This window comes from Micropterus salmoides, unplaced genomic scaffold, assembly GCF_014851395.1.
Source record: "Micropterus salmoides isolate LMB-PRFRI ecotype aquatic unplaced genomic scaffold, ASM1485139v1 Ms_hic_scaffold_8, whole genome shotgun sequence".
Classification (NCBI taxonomy): domain Eukaryota; kingdom Metazoa; phylum Chordata; class Actinopteri; order Centrarchiformes; family Centrarchidae; genus Micropterus; species Micropterus salmoides.
This window is the reverse complement of record NW_024044570.1, coordinates 26557380-26580415: the sequence shown is the minus strand read 5'-3', so window position 1 is coordinate 26580415 and position 23036 is coordinate 26557380. Positions and strand designations below refer to the sequence as shown.

At 44.6% G+C, this 23036-nt stretch overlaps 1 protein-coding gene across 1 annotated transcript; it reads right to left on the bottom strand.

Moving 5' to 3' along the window:
• Positions 1–5520: 5520 nt before the first annotated feature.
• tshz3a (teashirt zinc finger homeobox 3a) lies at positions 5521–22211 on the bottom strand. The gene is made up of 2 exons (XM_038706203.1): positions 21837–22211; positions 5521–9742 (listed from the first exon to the last, which is right to left on the bottom strand). Exons 1-2 carry the CDS (start codon positions 21874–21876, stop codon positions 6435–6437), a joined length of 3348 nt encoding a protein of 1115 aa, XP_038562131.1. The 5' UTR covers positions 21877–22211; the 3' UTR covers positions 5521–6434.
• Positions 22212–23036: the final 825 nt, after the last annotated feature.

Here is a 23036-nt window from a genome sequence, read left to right as displayed (position 1 = left end):
TCTAATACAAAAGGGCATCGGTGGACTTTGGTGGAAATTTTACTCAAGAACGGTACTTAAATGTGATTTTAAGGTACTTAAGTATTTTAATTTCATTTTAAAGTTAATAAGTAAATATATTGTACGTTTTATTTCCCAACTGAAGTTACTTTTACTTTTCTTATTAAAATGTTACATGTAAACATATGATCAGTTCACGAAATGTGATGCATTGTTGTAGGTTACAACAGTATATAAAATTGTTCTTGACAACAAATTGTTTACAGGTGAATACATCAGTATTAATATTTTAATCACATGTATTACAGCATAACAATTTGAATGTTGCCATTGTGCATAACGAGTACTTTTTTACTGATAATACTTAGGCTGCTATTAATGGTTCTTACAGTTGAAATTGTGGTTGATTTGGTGACACCCATGGTTATGGATGGTAACAACAAATGCAGTTTAATACAACTGGAAACACACCTAGAGCAGCTACTTTGTCAGAAATACAACAGAAACACTGGAATACATACACAGGTAGTTTCCTGTGAATCCCATTTAAAAATAAGTGCAGGAATGGCAGACTCCACCAATAACAATGAACTACAGTGGTATTACAGGGTATAAATACATTGAATGTTTATCAATGACAGTGATTAAAAGTCTTAAAGGTGCAATGTGTAAAGATATGGCCAGAATTTTAGTTTAAAACATCACTCAGCTAATAGGACCACTAAGTTAACTGCAGTTAGCAGCAGTTATCATATGTGATATCCTGCCCCCTATTTTTTTGGAGTATGAATTCGACAAGTGAAGAGTAGTCTCAGTCCTTACGCATTGTACCTTTATGGATTATAACTTCAAATGCAATTGTGAATGATTTTTACTTGTAATGTAGTATATTTATAGTGTAATATTGAATTTTCAACTTAGGTAAAATATCCTTCCACCACTGCTGAAAGAACAATGGACGCTTTTTGCATTGCAGGTCTGTGTACAGTCACACTGGAAAAGTTGAACACCTGGTTCTCTGCTTTAAATGTCCGTTCCTACACCAGCTGCTGAACAGATCTCCACAGTTATAGCATTGTGTGTCACATGTGTTACATCCAGGAACCTATATTAAAATGCACTCATAAAAGTAATTTTTTTCTGATAAGAAATTGTTCTAGATGATTATACCTTACCAAACAGAAGGGAAGTCAAATAGATTTAGATTCCCTTCCAAATCATTCAGTAGCTTCCCACTAATGTAACTTGATCAGAGCACTCTCAAACTGGAGCTCTATGAAACGACAGTCGAGATTAATTTTGTCAGCCTTGTAATCGCGCCTTATTGATGTGTTTCCTGTGAAATGGCACATTGGAAAGAGCAGCTTCAGCCACGGGGCAACTGTGTTTCGTATGGTAGTCATGGATGGACATTTGATGTTGACCTCCTGATCACACACCGTCATACTGTCGGGCAGGCAGGCACGCACACACACTCACAGGTAATGCTCTATTATGCTGATTTATTGAAGGTTAATTTAATCACTCTTGTAATACCTGACCAGAGGGTGTTCTTACCCGTGAAAAACCCAAGTAGCAGAAAAAAAAGGAGAAAAACATGACAACAAATCAAAAAGTGATTTCATGAAGGTGGCACCAGAGACAGGACAATCCATCAGAACGGTGGCAGAGTGTGGACATGTTGCCACGCGTGGTGCCAGGCGAGGTGCCAGGCGGTCCAAGGCACATCCTCCATGCCAGCGCCCTGAGGCTGTGTGTCCTCGTCGCAAGGACAGAGAGGTCGTTAGGACCAACTGCACTAAATCACATACCTCCTCCCACCCACTGTCATGGCCGACAAAGCAGGTTGATGCAGAAATACTGGGAGAGGCAGAGCAGCTACTGGTCAAATCTACTGGTTTGTTCCAAGCAATCATCTCATCCTCTTATTCCAATTGAAACAGTGATATATGATGTTGTTATGACACTTCCCCTGCTTTTGAGAGCACCCCAATGTCAACAAGGCTTTACAGAGAGTGAATGATTCCTCCTAAATGCATTTTAGAGTTTTGCACAAATACATTTTCAGAGCTAAGTAAACGATGCAGGCCATTATCTAGATGTATTGTTTATGCATTTTGTTTCACTCTGTGGCTAGGATGAGCAAGTGAGCGAGGGAGCACCAAAGAGAAAGACAGAAAGACAAAGAAGCAGAGAGAGGAGAGAGAGGCAGCCTCCTTCTCCAAAATACATCAGCTCTGTGAGCAGCACAGGCAGATTTTCCATTCCGTCAGCATTTTCCTTTACGTGCCAAACAGATAGCTAAAGGTACCACTTAATGTGATGGGAGACAGGATCTAATGGATTGATACACAGGTTTTGACATGCTATTTGAGCATGTAGCTCGCTATAATTGGTCATGTCATTGTGCATTAAACTAACGATATATAGAGTAGTGCCCTGAGACGAGTGTCTTTAGCAAATCTGTCAGATATCACACCAAAATACCTCTGACAGCTATCTCAGGCAGCAGCAGCACACTGCAACACAGCAGCACGAAGACCTGCACCCACTAGTAAAGGCACATTTGGAAATCAGACTCCCTTAAACTCATCTCTGTGTCACTTTCTCTTGGTGGCTCTGTCTCCATCCCTTTTCCACTTGGTCTCTCACAAATTTTCTGCATGTTATTGTTAGCTTGAATCTTTTGTGCCATCTACAGAAACGATAGTCGATGTCCTTAACATTGTAGAAAGTAAAGGCAATATTTCCTTTCTGGCACAAATGGAAACAGGCCAATGACCTTTATATTTGCTGTCATGGATGTGTGTGACTCCTCCCATACATTAGAGACAGCGGTCAGAGGTCCAAGGTGAAGCTAACTCGGCTCTACCCATGACTCCTCCTCCTTCATGTCAGAAGTAATCATGTCACCTTTTCTATGGAGGCTGTGTGGATGGACAACACTTCTTACATTAGCTTCCATCTTGGCATGCAATGATTTAGCGAGATTGGAAGTTTATTTGTAGCCAAAGACATAGTTGTTTATCAAATTATTATGTCAAGCTAGAGACACTTTGAGCCTTTTATTTGCTGTTCCTTTTTAATAGCCTTTTTATCCTCTTAACCTGTTGATATTTTTAAGACTTTCTCTGATTAACGTGAAGCATTAAAACACACAAGAGAGCTGGCTTCTATAAATCTTGTTGAAATCAGTTTATGCACTTACAGAACCACATAGTTGGGTGTGACACAGCTGCCTGTTTCAGTTTGCTCAACTGTCCAAGCACACGAAGACAGGAGCGATATATATCAATGTGCTCTAAAGACATCCGCCACTATTTTGGCAGCCATTTTGTTTTCCTAAATACATAGCCTCTCATCCTCAGCTGTCTGTCTTTCGGTGCTGTCAGCCACTCTTGTGTGATTGGTCTGATGGGCTTGATGCTCATCACTCTGTCAGGCTAGGCTCGCCTTTCATTGGTCTGGGCCCCTCTATCCGCCACACTCACACAAATCACATTGACATCCAAACTCCTCAGATCCACAGAGCAATTTAACTGATATTCATTAGAGGGATGACAAGAGCTGATGGGAGATCTGTGGAGTGGAGGAGTGGGGGGACTCATTCTCCTCCTATCCTATCCCTGTCCTGTCCGCCTCCTTTCTTCCCCCTTCACTGCTGACTTTGTTTTAGGAGCATTGAGGCGCATCGGCGTCTATAACTACCCAGCCCTCAAGGATAGTCAAGACAAAAGAACAATGGATAACACATCTAATCTCCTCTTTATCATCACAGAAAAATACAATTGAGAGGAGTTTTGTGTCTTTCATGTTAAATAATTGGCTACAGCAGATCCACAGCTTCTGCATTGCTCTCCTCTAGCAGCCACTATAATGCTCATCCAAGCAGAAGTCCAATCATTTAGCCCTCTCCCTCCAGCCCCTCATTAACCCCCAAAGTGTCAACTATCTCATTAACGCCCCCAACCATCCTCACCCCGAGTCCATCACTAAGCCTAAAGCATTCATCAACACATACAGTGTGGAAAAAAAAATTGATCATGTCTGGGAGATAATTTTATATTTGCAAGGACCCAGTAAGCTTGGAAAATTCACAAGATATTCAATAAGGCAGCTCAGCCTTTTTCATTTGCATTATCAGTGGCTACTGGTCTGAATCCCATCTTTCAATTATCATCCTTTGTTAAGGGCTTTATTCTGCTTGTCAGATGTGAGTCATCACTGGGTTCTCCCACAACGTTAGACCAATGTATCCTAAACGTCGGAGGGCCGGGAGCAAGTCTGAGGCGGTAATGAGTTTGTGTGAGAAGACGGGGTCAGGACACAGTGTGTGTGTGTTAATTAATCTGTTCCCGGGTGGGAGGAACTGAAGCGAGATGATGAGATTTAAGAGAGTAAATGGGTGTGCTGCACTCGAGCTGTCCTCTGTTGAGTGAGTGAGCAGGGTTAGAGGCTGGGCAAATGGCCGTCACCATAGTAACCAGATAACTTCCCGGCCCCAAGTCACTCAGTCAGTCAGTCATGACAAGCGAAGCCTGAGAACATCAAACAGAAAGAACATGGTGTCCCCAGGCATCTTCAAATAAGACAAAGGTAGATGGTAGAAAATCTGAGAGGCAAAATGTACAGGTGTGTGTGTTCCTTTATCATGCATACTGAAAAACATAAAAAAAACAAAAAAAAAACAACTTTCTCATTACATGGCACTGAGCCTGAATTGTGACTATTCTGATAGCGTCAACACCTGCCAGTAATATTGTTAGATCCAAAAGCCTGCTTTGAGGGAATAGCACCTGTCTGTGCATTCTGCACCACTGTCAGCTCGTCTCAGCGCGCGTATATAGGATCTGCTTTATTTTTTCCAAGGGACAGTCTTGGAGTCCAGGTGTGTGCCAGATCTGCTGTCTGTGCCCAGGGCTCCTGATGGCATCCAAGCCCCCGTGGTAATCAGCCCACTCAGCCTGCTGTTGCAGCTTGCCTGCCTCCTCCTCCTCCAGTGGCTCGTTTCAGAAACATCTGGTGGTTTACATGCAGCACACACCACCTGCCAGACGCCTTGCAGGCAGTGGCACCACTCGCACCTCTCGAGTCCGCCCCACAACAACGCAACGACACAGAAATCACCAGGAATATCTTGACAAATTGTGGCTGCAAAGACAATTGCAGATGAAAATGCTGAGGGTTTTTAAGTTGTGCTCAGTGTTTCTGCAGATGCAGCCTTGTGAGCAATCTGTCAGCTCATTTGTAAATGCTTAGTCATTACAATGTGGGACAACTATTGGGAGGGGTCAGTTTTTTTTTCCCTAAGATGCATGACTTCCAATAGGCCAGCTGAAAAATTATAGAACAGCTTGTAAATCACATTTTGGACAATACTCTGCTGTGTCAGTTATCTCTCTTCATTAACAAACTGCTTTGAAATGTCACTTGTTGAGATATTGCTTTTTAAATTAGAAATTTATACTGCGTCTTGATCTAAACATTTTTCACAATGGAAAATATGAATGAAAACAAATGTTTTATGCAGCAGTTAATTCAATTTAATCATAGAAGCACAAGGCATTAACATATTTGTATTGGTTTTTTTTTTATCAAATAACATTTATAAAACTATTGTGCAAAACAATGTCCTTTTAATATTCTTCAAAGGCTCTGCACCAGTGGATAGTCATAGTCCTCTTAAATTAGGAAATATAACAAGTATGCATAATTTAAACAGCAAGTTGTAAGCTTATACACTATATATACATTTTTACACAGACCTGGATTTTAAGTGCCCCTTACTCAATGATAAAGAACAAGGCAGTTTTACAATCAGCAAGAAAATCAATAGGCTGTACAGAGAAAACTATAAAAACAAGCAATGAACTTTTGCTGTTTGGCAGATTCTTTTAAGGAGCTTTCCCAGGCATTTGGCTGTTTAAGGTGTTAAAAAATGTTTGAAAGGGCATTTTAAAATCTGGACAGGACAGGACTGTACAAACGTAACAGTAAAACTTGTTGAACATGCAGTCACCAGCAAATCAAAACCAAACTCACAAAAATACTAAATAAATACAATAAAGTTAATACATTTCAAGTTATTAGCTGACCTTCTAGTCAAGAGATTCACCGTGATCATGAAATAATCTGTCCTCTGTTGCCTTACATTACCAAAGGTGTACATACAGTAAAGGAGAAAACAGAGCTGACTACAAATCGGGCTGAATATCTTTGACTTACAGTATATTTTGATTTGAAATAAATGTCTTTTGAAATACAAAGAAATGTTTATAGGCCGAATAGATGTAAACACCTTGTGCTGACATTTTTAACAGTAGTTCATGGCATCTTTGTGCATACCACACTATCAAATATTCTCTGTTCTTATTTTTTTGTTTTTAACAGGCTTTCTACATGTGTTTTCCAGTATGTCTACTGCCGAGAGTAATTTAGTGTTTCTCTAGTTCGCACACATATAGCAGATGGTCCTCTGGAGACTTCCCATGGCTCTTGCTGAGGTGAAGCTTGATGGCGTGCTTAGAGGCAAATTTACGGACACAGAGCTGGCAGCGGTACACCGACCCATTACTACTGCAGTCATCTTGTGATTGTGGAGAAAGGAACGACTCCAGGGGAACTAGTTTCTCAGTGAGAGTGTGGGAGTCCCTGACAGTCTGTTTGGGGGACAGCTTGGCCAAGTCCCTGATTCTGAAACCAAGGTGGGCTTCCAGGTGGCACACATACGCTGCTGGGGTTCGGATCTGTGAGGCACAGTCACTACAGAAGAATATAGGTTGACTGGAGTCCAGGTTCTTGAGGAACTTGGTACGGCCAGTTCTCCTTAGCTGGTACTTCACGTTAGCCAGCCAGTGGCTGATGGTGGTCATGGAGAGGCCTGTGAAACGAGACACATGCATTCTTTCTTGTGGGCTGAGGTCGTTAATGGTGTACTTCCCCTCTGATGTCTGCCTCAGGCTTGAGGCGAACTGGGCCTGCAGAAGGAGCAGGTGCTGGGGGTTCCAGTTAGAGTGACGACCTTTGCGTTTGTGGCCATGCAGGGACGCGTCATCATCGTCATGAGTAGAGCCCACAATTTCGGCTTTATCTGTGACCCGGGACCGTGAGGGAGGCTTTGGGACATGGTGCGACTGTGTCAGATTCCTCAGCATGTCTGAGATATCTGACAGTGCGTTTTCATGTAGAGGGCTGCTGGATGTGTAGGGAGAGACCACAGTTAGCTTTGCAGGGGTAACGAGGGAGGAGGGGGAGATGGAGGAGGCTGTGGATGAAGGGGTTAGGGGGGTTGAGCCTACAGAGCCTCCTCTATCGCTTTTCCCTTTTGTGAGGTCCATAGGCTGGTCATCACTGGGCTGGCAAAAACTATTGTCAACTACACTTTCCGGCTTTTTGGTCTGTGAGGGAGGGGCGGCCACAGCAGCCCTTTCAGCCATGCTCTGGCTAAGTCTGGAGAGCAGGCTCAGGGGATCTTGGTTTGGCAAAGAGGGCTTGGCTGCTTTCCCCAAATGAATGTTCATTACCGACTGAAGAGCACTTAGAGGGTTGACAAAGGGCTGCTCTGGAGGAGTATGGCCAGTGATAATAGCGGTACTGGACCTCAGTGTAGAGGCGAGTGGGGATATGACTGCTGTCTCTCTCTTGGGTTCCGTTGCTGGGGATGCTCTGTCGCTATGGCTTCCCCTGTCGCTATTGGCTGGGGTGACTGCCCTCCATTCCCGAGGTGAGTCAGCCACTCCTCCCTTAAGTGATTCTCCAGCCTCACTACTACAGGGAGAGAGGTGGTTCTCCATCTTAGGAGACAACTGCTTCACCCTTTGCTCTACTTTTGCTACTTTCTCAGTCACTTTCTTCACTAAATCCTCCATAGCCTGGAAGTTGTTGCTGGGGAAAGGGGAGGACTGACTTAGTGGTGGGGAAATGAGGGGCTGGTTCTTGGCCAGGGAGGACAATGCTCCATCCCCTCCGTTGAACAAGAACTTCAGTGGGGAATTCTTTTCCATGCTGGCCTGTTGGAGCTTGAGGGCACTGGGGAACTGATAGGCTGCATGGATGCTAGGGTAGCCACCCCAGCTTGGATTTCCACTCTGTGCCTTGTTGATGGCTGATGTCACAGTGTTTTCCAGTGATTTGAGAATATCCAAGCCCCCTTTAGGGCTCTCCTTCAGGTCCTCTTCAGTAAGATAGTTGTACATTGAGATGTCATATTTCTCCTCTTTCTCAGCATCCTCCTCCTTCCCCACTGAAGTTGCAACTTGCTTCTCATTTCCAACAGCCTCTTGATTAGTGCATTCCTCCTCAACCTCCTCCTTTTTGATCTCTTTAAGTGGAGGGGAGGTAGCGGGGGGAGTCGTGGTAGTTTGAAGAGGTGGAGGAGAGAAGGTGGAGGGTGCAAGTGGGACAGACTGGACTCTCTGTTCAGTAGGTGTGGTAACCCTCCGAGGGTTGGGGGAGGTGGCCTCAGGAAGTGTTTTGATTCTCTTTCCCACAGAGCTGGTCACCCTCAGGAAGTGTCCAGTCACCATCATGTGGGTCCTCAGCTCTTGTAGAGTATTATGGGAACTCCCACACTCCATACACTTAAGGATCTGGAATTTGTTGGATTCAAACTGCCAAGCATAGCTAGCGCCATTCTGGTGGCCATAGCGGTTATTGGGGGTGGTGTAGGGGCTGGAGGAAAGTTTCTGTGAGGGCTCACTCAGGTCTGCCTGTGGATGCTTAGATTTGGGGGTTCCTTCTCTAGAACGTGGTGAAGCAGTGAGGTCCAACCCTGCGATTCCCCTTTTCTTAGAAGACATGATTTTGGCTGCCACAGGGGCCATGGGCTCCTTCAGAGGCACTTTCTGGTAGTGTTTGGTCTTTATCATGTGGACACTGAGGTCCTGGAGGGATTCAAAGGAATGGCCACAATACATGCACTTCAAAACTTTCTGGGCGTCCTCCTTCCCCTCCATCTCCAACAGGGACCGCTTGCGTGGTTTAGACCAGCGCTTTCCACCACTGCCTGCCCTGTCGTGGTTGTCATCGCGGTAGTGGCCTGTGTCATTCATGTGAACTGTGAGCTCCACCAGGGTGTCATAAGCCGCACTACAGCCCTTACAGCGGAATTTACTGGCCCCAGTGAATATTGAACCAAACAGCTTTGGGTTTTGCCTGTGGAGCTGGACTGTACTAAAGAGGCTGGGCTCAGACTGAGCAGGGTGACGGCTCTGGGGAGGATGTTGTTGTAGTGTCTTTGCCACTGCAGACTGATGCCAGTCATAGCTACCACTGCTACAGCTACTACTGCTACTAGTGCTGTTGCTGCGAGCTGGTTTCTCTGTAGAAGCCAACAACTGCGCCTGTGGAGGTGTGGAATTAAAGTTCAGTGGAGACCACAAGGGGCTGGTCAGGAAGCTGGAGTAGATAGACTTCATTTGTTCTAAAGTGTCCAAGCCTATGGGAGGTGTTTTAGTGTCACCATTCAAAGGTGCTGTGACCAAGTTGCTCTCTGCTTTTCTGGAGGGGCTCTCAAAGTCTGAGAGACGATCACTGGTCTCACTCACATGTGACTCACTGTCCATCTCTTGTCCGGAGAGCTCAGCGGCTGATTCCTGGTCACATGCCTGCTCCTTGGCAGGCCTTAAGCTTTGCTCCACAAACTCTTTCATGGGAAGGTCATCCTGAGGGGCTGAGGGCAGGTCATCTGCTTCAGCCTCCTCATCCTCCACAGTGTGCTCTGTCAGCTCCTCGGGAGAATAGGCTGCAAGGAGAATGGAGACAAAAAGGAAAAGAAAGAGATGAGTTCAATTGCAGAGAGTGAACACGCTATGTTAGAATAACTGGAGAAAAAGTTTCCCTGCTATGTGTGCCCGAGGACTCCCAGGGATAAATGAGCCATCTGTGTGGGAGCCTTTAAAGCTGAGCTGAGAAATTACAGTCATCCCATTTCACCTCATCAACCGTTGAGGTGTTATTTTCCTCTAGGCGAGCCTGTATTTATATACTACCCCAGCCACACGGAACTTATGCCTCCCCTCTTTTCACTCCTTCTATTGGAGGAAAACAAAAAAGAAATATCTTGGCAAAAACATAATGCGCCATTTTATTTATCTCAGGGCGCAACAGCTTGAAATGAAAACTAAATCTGAAATTAATGAAGCCCAATCTCACTGTGGCATTCTCCTCTGGGGTAATAAATGAGTTGGATCAACCTCCATCTGTCAGTTAATATGTCTGACGCCTCTTCATCTGCCTCTTCTCTGATTGCACACACATACATACAGACAGACACACACGCGCACACAGATAAAAACCATATCTTGAAGAATTTCAAGATAGGACTGTCAAAATTTTGCTGCTGAAATTTTGACATTTTCAACAGACATTGTTATATGGACTGAAGTGAATTGATTTGTTTCTTAATATGTGGAAGTAGTCAGTACTCTGGGTTCAAGCTGCATTCTGATGCTGCATTCAAACCTCAACAGTCTAAACAGGTGTTAAATGACACGCAAACATAATACAAAGACATTTCACTCACCATACAAAGAAAAAAGAAATAAAGGGAGGGAAAAAATGAGACAGAGAAAAGGGCATAAAGAGGACGAGGTGAGAGTGAGTGAGTTTCAACATGATGGCAATGCATAAGAGATCTGTCACTTTGCATGTTGGCACCCACTGCTTCCATGGAGAGAGATAATAAGTGTGTGTTCACATGTTTGTGTGTATGTGAACTGCAGCCCCCCCCCCCACACACACACACTTACACACAAACTCCTGTGTCTTCTGTTGGCGGCGAGCCTACCCACACAACGCCAACTCACCCGACACTCACCCCCTTCTTCCGCTGTGTCACCATGCCTCCCTTCCTTATTTCCTGTCTACCTCACTCACACAACCGCTCAACTTAAGGAAAAACAAATAATCTCTGAAAATAGTGGATGGCCTGTGGACAGGTCTGAGGCCATTTGGACAATATTATAAACTAAGACAAATGACACAGAAAAAGGCTGTAAGTATAGGCTTTAATAGTTTGGGCACTCACACAGTTGAGCTTGAGCATGAGGGCACCAACAGGCTCACACACACACACACACACACACACACTGTGACTAAATCCTTCATTCCCTCCACCGACCCACGCACGCACGTCCAGTCTAAACAAAAATGTCATAGCTGAAATAACTCTCATTTCCAGTGCTAACAGCCAATCTCTAGGCAGCCATGCGGCTGGCGCTGGTCTGATTTGGGCCCTGGGGGCACAGTCAGCAAGCAGCCCCACTGAGAGGCCAGCCTAATGGAGACCTGGCAGGTGCGGCCCACTCTCCGTCCTCCCGGAGATTTGGTTTGTCACTGGGTATCCATTACCTGCCATTCTCCGCTGATAGGCCCCGACAGCCCTGATCAAAAGATGTCGTCGGGCCCCAGTCCGCTTGGCAGTCAGTGGCATGTCGTTTGTAAAAAGGGCCAAGCAGGGTGTAAATAAAATGACATGATCACTTCCCCGGCCCCTCATGTTCTGGACACAATTATGATAATGTGGACGTGGAGGGGAGGGAGGGGTCTGCGAAGATGGAGAAGGGGGCTAGGAGGTAAATCGCTTACGCTCGGGCAAACACGCAAGGGAGATATCTCACTGCTACCACTGCTCAAGTGACTGCCCACACCCTCTTTCCTTTTGCTTTACTTTCTCTTCCGCTTCTACTCTAGAAAGGTATTTGTGTCAGATTCTCATTCGAAAGAGGAAATCCAGCCAGGATAAGGTAGTTAATGTGTGTGTGTGTATCCTGACTAGCTGGTCACAGATGTCAGCTTGTATCAGGTGAGCCTGGCATACCTCTTCACCAAGTTGTCAGGTCACCTTTCTCAACTAGAAAATATTCCGTGTATTTCTTCACATTGTCTGGCTAATCACATTCTTAAGCTTTACCCGGCCTCCCTCTGTGCCTTAACTTGGTATTAAATGTTTAACATTTCATACTAATAGAGCTGCGGCCCTATAGGTTATTGTTCATTTGTCATTAAAGCTAGATAGCACAGAAAGGGGGGAGAGAAGTCCAAAAGGATAGGCTATAAAAACCTACATAGTCTAACCGTGCTCCCAGGCAATTTAAAATGCAAAACAAAAACCATTATGTCTGAGCACTATCTGTTAATTTAATCCCCAATGACTGATAATCCATCACACAGGGCGACAACCACATCCAATTATTCTCCCTGGCTTGACTGACAACAGAGGTGATTTATCAAGCTAATAAAAGGTGATGGGAGTATAGAAGCTCCCTTAGAATAAGAAAAGAAGAGGATTATGAATACAACAATACTATTGGATGCAGTCTTAACTAATATCTGAGCATATGGTGCAAGGCCAATGTATGAGTTTTCCTAGTGTGTGTGTATGTGAGAGAGAATATAGTATGTGTGTGCGCTCTTGTAATGATAAAGTGAGTGGGCGCCATGTGGGGGAAAGACAAGAATCATTAGGTTAGGTAGGTGGGGGGGTGGGTGCACTTTCACACAATCAACATCTCAGTCACAGCTTACGCAAAAATAGCAATAGCACATTCACACAAAAACACAAGCTGCAGAAAATAGTCTCACATGCAGAAACATTTCACCGTAAGTTCCACAACATCCCCCCGGCCCCCCCTCAACACACACACACACACACACGCAGACACAAACACACTCGGACATGCACGTAGCTGTAAGCAATGAGGAAAGACAGTGACATCTTGGCATGCAGGAGGCATTCCTGTAGAGTATCATTTTCATAAACATAAGGGCCGCAGACGAGAACGGAGAGATCATCTGATAGAAATACTGCAGTGCTGCTCTGACGATCAGGAACAACAGACAGGGCAGGGACAGGGGGTGATTAAGGAGGAAGGTGCTGTGGCAGCCTCTAAAGCAAAGCCTCTCTCTGTGTCTCTCTCTGTCTCCTTCCGCCTGTCCCATGGGTTATTTCTCCTCAAGTGCTGCTGAAAGCACTGTCTGTTTTTGATGCTGTATTTTAAATAGGCCTCATATGCACGAGGGATAATATGAAGACCTAAAAAAAAAAAAAAAAAATCAATCATGTGTTTCTCAAGTAGAAATCTTTGCACTGCACTGAGATTATCACAGCCCGAATCAACATTACTACATTATTTTACTGAATGTAAATTTGTGATTCATACTTCTTCATCGAGCTACTACTAAGGCCTGTCCTTTTTCTTAAATATGTCCTTTGATGACCAAAGTACATATCCCAGGTCTGTCCTCCACAGCTGGGAAAACAGTCTGGGAGCGAGATCACACCCAATAGCAGTGGGGTAAACAGGATGCGTCATTAAACACTCTACCTGTGTCTGACCCTCATACTCAAATGACTGCTTGTTATCTGAAAAACTTGCCGTCCTGATAAATAAAAACGCGTGTCCTTTATGTGGTAATGAGTAAAATATTTAATCTGTCCTTTTTTACGCTAAAGAAGGTGCTACATAGATGGCAGATGTCTGTATATTAGGGTAGAAGGCACATTACCTCTGCTTCTTCTTCTGAAATAATCGTGCAAAGATATAGTGAAGATGACCTGTTTAAATGTAGAGCTTCATCATGGAGCTACTACTATGTGAAATAATCTCTCTCTGTGCTCACCCACTTCATAAACCAATGTAATGTGTACTGTAAATTTAATGTGTACATTTGTGTGTTATACATATATAAGAGATGAATAAGAATGCTTAATTTCATCCTATGAGAACTTTTAATAAAATAAAACTAATGCTACTGCAAACGTTTGTGAGTTTCATTGCTTGATTGCCTCTTTATTTATCACTGTACACATGGAGAGTACTGTGCACAAAGACGCAACTGGGATCCAGGGAGGGAGAGGAAATTGTCTACATGGGTGGTCCCTTATAGCTTACTGTAAAGATTGCAAAAACGTTTGATGGCGTTCAAAGACAAAAAAAACAATAAATCAAGGAACAGGAAAAAGAAAAGCTCAGAGGAGAGGGCAGTCTTAGTTTAATAAATTCTACAAGGACACATGATCATGGGATTTTGTCCCATTGACACTAGGCTGCATTTGATGTATAAAAGATAGCATATAAATCAAGTGTATTATTATTGCTATTATCCAGTCGAAGAACACAGGAAAGGAGGTTACATGTAATTGCCAAAACCTTTGATCACATGTTGGTTGAGATGTTTGAAGTCAGTTGGTGACTGGTTTGGAGGGCTCTGAGAGGAGAGAGTTAAACTGTGTCACAACATGACCAGTGTTTCTTGACACGTGTACAGTATTTTAACCGGACACGGTTAAACAACACGGCCCCTCAGCAGGGGGCTCTTACTGACAGGAAACGGCTCCAGAACACTAAAAGAAAGGAAGTCACCTCAGTCTCAATCAAATAAACCACAAACCACCGACTTCCACGTACTCTCTCAAGTTTCCCAGCAGCCTAAAACTCTTTAAATAGATTAGAATAATTCAGTCCAAAAGAACCCCATTCTGTCAAAATAGCAGCAGATCAGTAACATACCTAAAATGCCTTTCTGTTGTACACATTTGTCAAAGTAACACACTCAGTCAAACTTAGTTCTCTCCCTCCTTTCCTTTTGATCCTTACAGCCTGCCTGAAAGTCCCACGAGAAAATATGTAACAGGTGATCCGTGGCCATTTGAAAAATTAACAAGTCCTGACTTTTTTTTTTTAGAGATGACCAGAGAAGGCTATCTTGTGCTACTCATTTTCTAGCTTTTTAATACACACATCTGCTACTGCATTATGCGTATACAGGGTATCATGTTACAAGCGATCATGGATGTCTTTGTCAGCTTTTATTTGTGTGTGTTCTCTACCCCCTGATGGCATTGTGAATACATTGTGTCCGCTGATTGTAGTGCAGGATGTGTGATATGGGAGATGGGAAAAACAGAGAGATCATTTTGGCCCCAGGCAAAGCTTTGGGCTGAACCTTGTCAATGCGCATAGTGAGGGGGGGGGGGGGGGGAGAGAGAGAGCAGATTCAACCCCTCTGTTGATTGTTGTGTTATGAGTGGACCTCAAAGCTGCCAGCTGCACATACAGACCTTCAAGACCTGAAAACTAATCTCGTTTATCTGACGGGAGACGAGGCCTGCGGTTGCTAAGTCGAACATGGAAGAGAACGAGGTGACCATACCCATAGTTTCGGTCCATGTTCCGGTTGATACAGCCACAATAAGTGATAAACAAAATGGAAACAAACAAAACCCAACACAAACTGTGACCACAGGTGCAGAACCAAGGACAGCAATAAGGATCGAGATGCCGTGGGAAGGCGGTGTTCCAGTTCCGTGCACATCGAGCCTGTTTCGTCTGATGATATGTAGTAAGGCAAACTTCCTTAAACTACATCTCTGCCTCGCCGTTACCCAGGCAGTTCTCAAGCAAAGCTGGACAGCTGTTTATTTCCCCATTCCTCGAGCTGTTTAGATCTCATATAAAAATGTTGTTCAAAGGTCACCAGGCTGTGTGAATGGTGCAACACAGTAAGGTCTGAGTTATGCTGGGATTACAACTAATGTTGAAGCTAAGCTAAGGTTACTCTAAAACTGGGTCCAATACTTGGTTTACTGTAGGTCTGACTCTTGATTTCAAATTCAATGTCTGCTGCAATGTTTTAATCTTCAGCTTTTTTTTAATTCAAAACACCAGCTTAACACCACACTACATAGTGCCTTCACTAGATCAGACAGGATTGAAACAATTTTCACCCAATAATCTATATTTAACTATTTGAAAGTAAGTGAGTGTAACTTAATCTACCTGAAGTGCCTGTTTTCAACTGCAATGCTCTACAATTATCAGTTTAGTTAATGGAAGATTCATATTTCTTCTCACTTCCAGTGTTTTCATAAAGTGGATTAAACTGAACTGAAAACCTGTCTGCTCATGACTTTCCTTGTAAAACTGTCTTGTGTCAAGGCAGGGTGTACAGGTGTCTGACCTTTTCATGTTGTTCATTCATTGCCACTCAAAAAATAGGTTAAAATAGGCTGAAACTACAAAGATAGGAGCTAAAAAACATAATTTTCCCTTAAGGCTTATGCTACAACCTGCATTACTGTGGGTCTGAAATTAAGGCTTGTTTAACCAAGGGTTAGTTCTAAAAATCAGGCTTACTGTGAGTCTAAAGTATAGAGCTGACACTATGCTGAGAGCGCACACTGGGGCTACGGTTAAGAATAAGGGATGGGTTCAGGTCTTAAACTGGGATTAAGTGTATGGCTCGCGGCTGGGACTAGTTGAATCTTTGGGTGATGATGGGCGGGGAGTGAAGGGAATAAAGTCAGGGCTTGGGAGTGGGACGACCAAACCCCTCTCACAACGCACAGCTGCTGCCATGATCGCCTAGCAACGAGGAGGTGATGGACGCAGCCTGAAGATGGATGGCCACCATAAATCACAGTAGTGAGTAGGAGGAGGAGGAGGAGGTAGGTGACAGAGAGAGGGAACAAGAAGAGGACAAAAAAACAAAACAACTGGGTTGGGTTTTTTTTCTCGCTTTTCTGTAGCAACAGCCAATCTGGCCTTGCCTTGACCTCTCACTGTACTCTTTTATTCATGATTGTTGGGGAATGATGCTGGGCTGGGGATTCTTCTGGGCAAAGCTAAATGGAAACTTCTGGGTAATCATTACAGTCAGTTAGATTGGATCCAATGGATCATTTCATAATGTATAATTGCAATAAACTCCATTGAGGCGTCTATGTACCCTTCAGTGTCTAGAATTTTTTCATGATTCCACTAACTTTTTAAAGATGATAATAATGACAGAAGATACCTTTCATAAAGCAACCCTCCAGGCAAGGCAATCTGGGTAGTGTAGTTGCGGGATAAACATCCCTGGGCTATCTGATTATGGCCTACTGCTGCGGCGCTGGTGTCTAGTAACACTCAGAGAGTGCTCAGTCATCCATCACACAGTGAGTGTCTGTCTAAGGCTTTCCACCCTGCTTCTTCTCGTCCTGGCTCTCCAGTTACAGCCATACACGACCGGCCTAAATAATATTCTTCATGATAAATGGCACTATAAGCCTGGTATCCATCATTAATCTGATTTTTAAAGAAGCATCCATCTTGGAGAGAGCCTGTTAGGGCCACAGGAGAGCAGAGCAGCTCGGGTTCATGTAAAGGCCAGGCTGCTGCATGAGTGATACCTGTCAGCCCTGCTCATCAGGGAGCACACACACACACACACACACGCACACCATTGACGCCATATGGCCACACGCGCACACACACACACACACACACACACACACACACATATCTACAGTGCTCCTATGCACGTTTGTTGTGCATATATGTGTCTGTAACACCAACACACTTGTCGGACTTGTATACTAAAAGTATTTTTCCCCTTCATTTAGACATCTAGAGACGTGTCATGGAAGAACATTCTGTCACTCATCAAAACACAAGTCAGTGTAACTCAATCTCCTCCCTGTCATCTCAAAAAAATCTCTCCTCCCAAACACTTTTCAAGGAAAACTCACTCTTCCCTGGAAAAACTCTCTCTCTCTCTCTCTCTCTCTCACACAAATGACAGTCTCCTTTCCTAGCTCTCCATTCCTCTGTTTCTCTTCACTGACTCTGCACCTCATTCTCCATTCCTCTCCTTCTCTTTGTTTCTCTTAGTCAACTCTCTATCTTGTTTTCCCCCTCTTTCGCTCTTCCTCTCTGCCCCCTATCCACCTCCCTTCTCTGTGTGTCTGGTAAAGCCCGTTTGATAAATGACACACGTCACCGTGTCAGAAGCGAAGGGTGGGTCAGTGATAAATGACTCTGTTGAAAAGGAAATCGGCTCTCTGGCATGGCCGGGCTATTCTCCTCTTGGATTGGGTTTCAGGACCCCTATAGACTGGAGCAGCTCAGTTTCCCCGAAAAGAGAACACATCCAACCAGGCTCTGACGCTCACTACCTCTGGGAGGGTTGGGAGACAGAGAGAGGGTGGGTGGGAGGTTGGGCTGGAGGGATCCAGCCTGTCCCAATTGTCGCCACAGTGCAGCTGCATCTATCACAACAGCGGTGGGACTATTTTTACAAAGCCTTCGACTCAGTGCCCAGACAGCAATCCTGGCTAAAAACCTCAGCTGAAAGCACACTGATAGCTGAAAGGGAAAGGGTTTTCTATTTGTGACACTACTACAGCACTTACACTCCTCTTTCTCCCCCGAAGCCCAACCCTATGGCTTGCCATAGAGAGAAGAGAGAAGGCCCATTTCATCGTCCCACCACCACCACCACCAACCCCCCTCCTCTTCCTCCCCCTCTGCCCTCTTTCTCTCTTCTCTTACACTCTCTCTTTCACTCACTTGCTGGCAGGGTGGCACTGTTATCATTACACAGGCAGGATTTACGGAGTCAAGGCCTATGGCAAAAACAAAAAGGCATCTGTCAATACCTGTGGGAAACACTCTGTCAGCCTTCCTCCTCCTCCTTTCACTGGTGCTCACAGCCTCATTAGGTATGCACTTATCAGACACATAGATCACAGACGTGACTCAACCTCACCGGAATCCAGCCACAGGACTTTCGTTAGCAACGGGGCCTGCAAGGCCAAAACATTTGCCGCGCTCACACCTGCAAACAACGCCAGCGGAGGCATACTGTTGTTAACGTTCGCTAACACTGTCAGTCCATATGTTGGTCGAACAATTAAGTCCCAACTCACGCTCCCCCGCTGCCATTGTAGGGGCATGCTGTAAACACACAAACAACAGGAAGGCAGACAGATATAAAAACAGCTTACTTCATTCACTTGCTGCTTTTACAACCCAGTCACAACACGTGTGCATGTGTCTGCAATGTGTGCTGTAAATGCTCCTATCTTGACTAGTGTCAACACTGCATATTTGTGTACTATGTCTGTTTTTGTAAGTTGGAATACATACATGCTGCAGAGGTGATGTGCAAAGACAGAGAGAGGGGAAGAGAGGAAGAAACGGAGCAACACAGACGGCCCACAGAGTCCAGAGAATTATGGCCTTAGCCCAGCAGGTGGTCTTCAGTTACAGTTCCTTTCATCACTATCTCAAGCTGACCCCCCCCCCCCCACACACACACACACAAACATTCAAACCCAACAAATCAGAAAGTGCACGCCCACTGATTTTAGAGCACGCACGCACAAACACACACATGCACACAAACAGACATGAGTGATAGCTGCCAATCTGGCAACTATAATCCTGACCCTGCAGAAAGAAGATACTGTTGCTGTGGAGCCCGATCCAAATCAGACTAACACCTCCCCACCCCACCACGCCTGTGTCCGACTCTCTGTTATACACAGTCTCTCTCTCTCTCTCACACACACACACACACACACACACACACACACACACACATGACCAAAGAACAGGTTATGACAGAGAAAAAGGGAAGGGTGGCCTTCTAAACGGTGGTATGACAGTGCCCTGACACATGCAACACTCTGGATACTGTAAACACATTGACACCATTCTGCAGACATACTGCACAAGTTAGACATTCCAGTGAAATAGCAACGATTTTGCCCACACGTTATAAAGCTGACGTCGACTTCCTATTAAGTCGGGGAAGCATTTAAACTTTCTGCAGCCATATCAACATCTTCAGGCCTTCAGGGCTTGCGGCGAAGCTAATCGCCAGCCATAAAGGAATAAGGTCTGTATTTCCACAGCTGGTACAGTCTCTTTCTCATGTTTGCTCGGCTGTTTACGTGGCCAGCTGCCCTCGGTTGTTAAGAGCACTCAGACCTGACCCAGGTAGGCAGGCCCATTTGTCACCTGCAGCGGAAAATTGAGTTACAGCACAACCAAAGGCGAGCGGCTCTGTGTAATATCAAGTTGATTACATCAAAGTGGTGGCAAACCTCATTGGGCCGGGCACCCCGAGCTTGTCATCTCCAATCACAGGGCCTGTCAGGACTCCATCAGCCTCACGGCTAATTGGACCAACGCTAATGAAGCAGGCAAAACAAGTTTTCTACTGTGGAGAGAAACCCTCTCAGACAGAAGAAGGAAAGAAAGAGGGGGAGAAGCAGAGAGGGTGTGTGGTAGAGAGACAATGAGAGAGCAAAGCAGGGTGTGTGTGTGTGTGTATGTGGAGCAGGGGAGCAGGGGAGCAGGGGGGGGTTTTCATGCAAGTCTCAAGGTTGCAGTGGGCTGACTCTCCCCCTAAGTCCCTAATCAAGGCCCATCATCTGTCATCCTTTTCTTTGCTCTCTCTATCACCATGCTCTGTGCTGCAATCAATTCATCATCACCCTTTGTGTGCCACTGAACAGTTGACAACTTTATAACTTGCAGCTGCACGGGCTGACTGACAGGGGTGGAAGGGGAGCATGAAAAAATGAAGAAATGAATAGATGAATGAATGAACAAAGAAGCGTGGTTTCAGGGAGAAAAAGTTGTTTTCTAAAAACACAAAACGATCTATATTACAGCCTTTATTCCTTTTCGTCAACAGAGAAACAGCAGTGTAGCAGGGAGGAGAGAGTAGAGAGTAGAGGAGGAGATGAGGGGAAAAAAAACCCACCCTTCTCACTGATCTGAAATCAGAAAGCTTTCAGTCATTCTTTATGTGCTCCCCGCGGCCACTCTGAGCCAGTGAGCATGTACATTAGGCTGGGGCATTTTGATGAAATAAAAGCCCAGGCCAGCTTATGGCTAAACAGAATGGGAGCACTCACTCAGCCTGTCTCTGATTGACCATTAAAGCCATTGATGAATGGGCCTGTCAGGGGAGAGACAATTAAATCAAACATGAAACAAAGCCGTTGTGACGGCCGGTCTGACAGAGCAAACCCATTCCTCCCCTCCATTACATAGCACACGGCTCCTTTTACAACCTCTAACCCACTCCTCCCGCCTCCTCAACCCACTGTGTGTGTGTTCATAGTGAACGAGTGAGCGTGTGCACATGGGAGTGTGATGTTCTCTGCTGGAAGTGTGTGTGTCTGTGTGATGTCTCACAGTGAAACCACTTTGTCCCCCCTTCTTTCACTTTTTCGTGAGTCAGTTGACCATCAGAGAGAGAGAGAGAGAGAGAGAGAGAGAGAGAGAGAGAGAGAGAGAGAGAGAGAGAGAGAGAGAGAGAACACAGGGCCTTTCAAAGTGGTTTAAACGTGACGTCAGGGGCCTGCAGCACATGGTGGGAAGTGATTTTCTGATGCAAATCGGGAAGGATCAGATCAAAGCCGCATGACAGCCAATCAATCAACCGTCAAATCAGACATGGCAACTGTCGATTATGGCTCCTTCCAGCCCACGAAACCCCATTGTCTGCTCTCAAATTGTTTATCTTATCACAAGAAAAGAGAAAAGCTCACAGCTAGGGCTTTTTTTCACCCCGCTTGTGCAAAGAAGTTATGCGCTCAGATCAAATGCGCACAAAGCCCTAATGTCCCCCTTATGGCACGCCTCGGGCACTCACCATCAAGAAAGCACTGCTTATTTCAAGAGGGCTTACTCTTACAGATCTGATTTTAGATTTTTGGGATCGGTAAACTATCAGGGATTCAGGTTGAGAACAATAGGAAGCGAAAGTTTACAGCAGTCGACTCATCCGACGGGACCACAGTAGGTGCACAGCGTGGAGAGCGAAACCGCAGAATCACAGATTGTAGTCTACAAACTGTACATCCGTTTTAAAGAGGTAACAGTTTCTATGAGGTCTCACAAGAGTAGCCAAGTGTGACAAAACGCAGCAGAAAACACACAAAGTGGAAACGGAAATGCAGTGACTGTAAAGTGAGCTTTACAAAACAAAGGTAACATCCGCAGTTGTGTGATAGTAAACCCTATGTTACGCACATTATAGTTGGATACACGTACCTGCTGCGCGCTTGGGCGCTTCTTGTTTCCTCCGTGGCATTTTTTATTTGTGGGGATTTCCGTGAAACTCTTCTTTTTAATTTAATATACCCCCTCGCCGTATCCGGGAAGATCCACCTCTACTCAAAAAAAAAAAAAAGATTCACGCCTTCGTGTAGTAGACTGCACAACATCGGGGAGTCCGATGGAAGGAAAAACTAAAAATCATCGTTACGGAATAGCAGCCTGCGGGGAAAGTCAGCGGAAAAAATAAATAAACGAGGCGGGGATGGGGGGTGGGGGTGGGAATCAAATGTTTTTGGTGTGATCGCGTTGAGAATGTCAGCGGTGATAGCCAGCGTCCACCTCGGCTGCCTGGTCTGGCAACAGGCAAAGTTGAGGGATAAGAGAGATGATCGCGTCACTCACAGCAGGAGAATGGGCAAACCCACCGCTCCGTTAACTCTTTACGTCTCAAAGAGGGGCGGACACCACGCGCGAGTGTCCTCCTACCTCTGCTTTTCATATGAATCACGGGTCATGAGCTATTAGTTGATTGTTACACACAGTAGGACGATAATTGCCGGCCACAAAACCACAAACAGTCCGAGTAATATTCCAGGAATGTCACCAGATATGTGTCAGCTGGAGTTTAACATTCCTCACGTTTTAGTTTTCATATGTCACTGTAATAGGCTATTTCTAAATGTATGACTTTGCTGTGTTTATTTGAAATAATAATCATTGGCCTCTTAAAGTTATTTTTTTTTTAATTGATTTTAATTGTCATTCTAGTGACAAAACACATTTGTTACAGGCTTTGTCTTAGTATGCTAAACACACTCAGCCACTAATAATATTTTATTAAATCCTACTTCGTGATAATAATTAGATTTGACTTGTTTTGTACAATGAAAACCCCGAAAATGTCAACATAGAAAATTATTTATTAGAGGTTTTTATGTAGTAGGATGTTACAAATGTATAACATTTTTGATCATCAAAAGCACTTCATATTTGATTTCTACACTAGATTACAACATTGTTGTCATTGCACATTGTTGTCATTGCACAATGACTGCAGTTTAGCATCTAATCAGGCCATGCAAACTGTAGCAAATACTTTTTTTTTAAGATAAACAAATGCACTGAATGAAAAATAAACCAGTGGGGTTTGATATACAAAATCAAAATATATCCAAAATGTGATATGCCAAGCCA

What these genes read in the sequence shown, in the direction of transcription:
- tshz3a (XM_038706203.1), bottom strand. Translation starts at nt 21,876, where the DNA reads ATGCCACGGAGGAAACAAGAAGCGCCCAAGCGCGCAGCAG. An exon ending in AGCGCCCAAGCGCGCAGCAG is followed by an intron (nt 9,743 to 21,836) that starts GTACGTGTATCC and finishes TTCTCCTTGCAG; the next exon opens with CCTATTCTCCCGAGGAGCTG.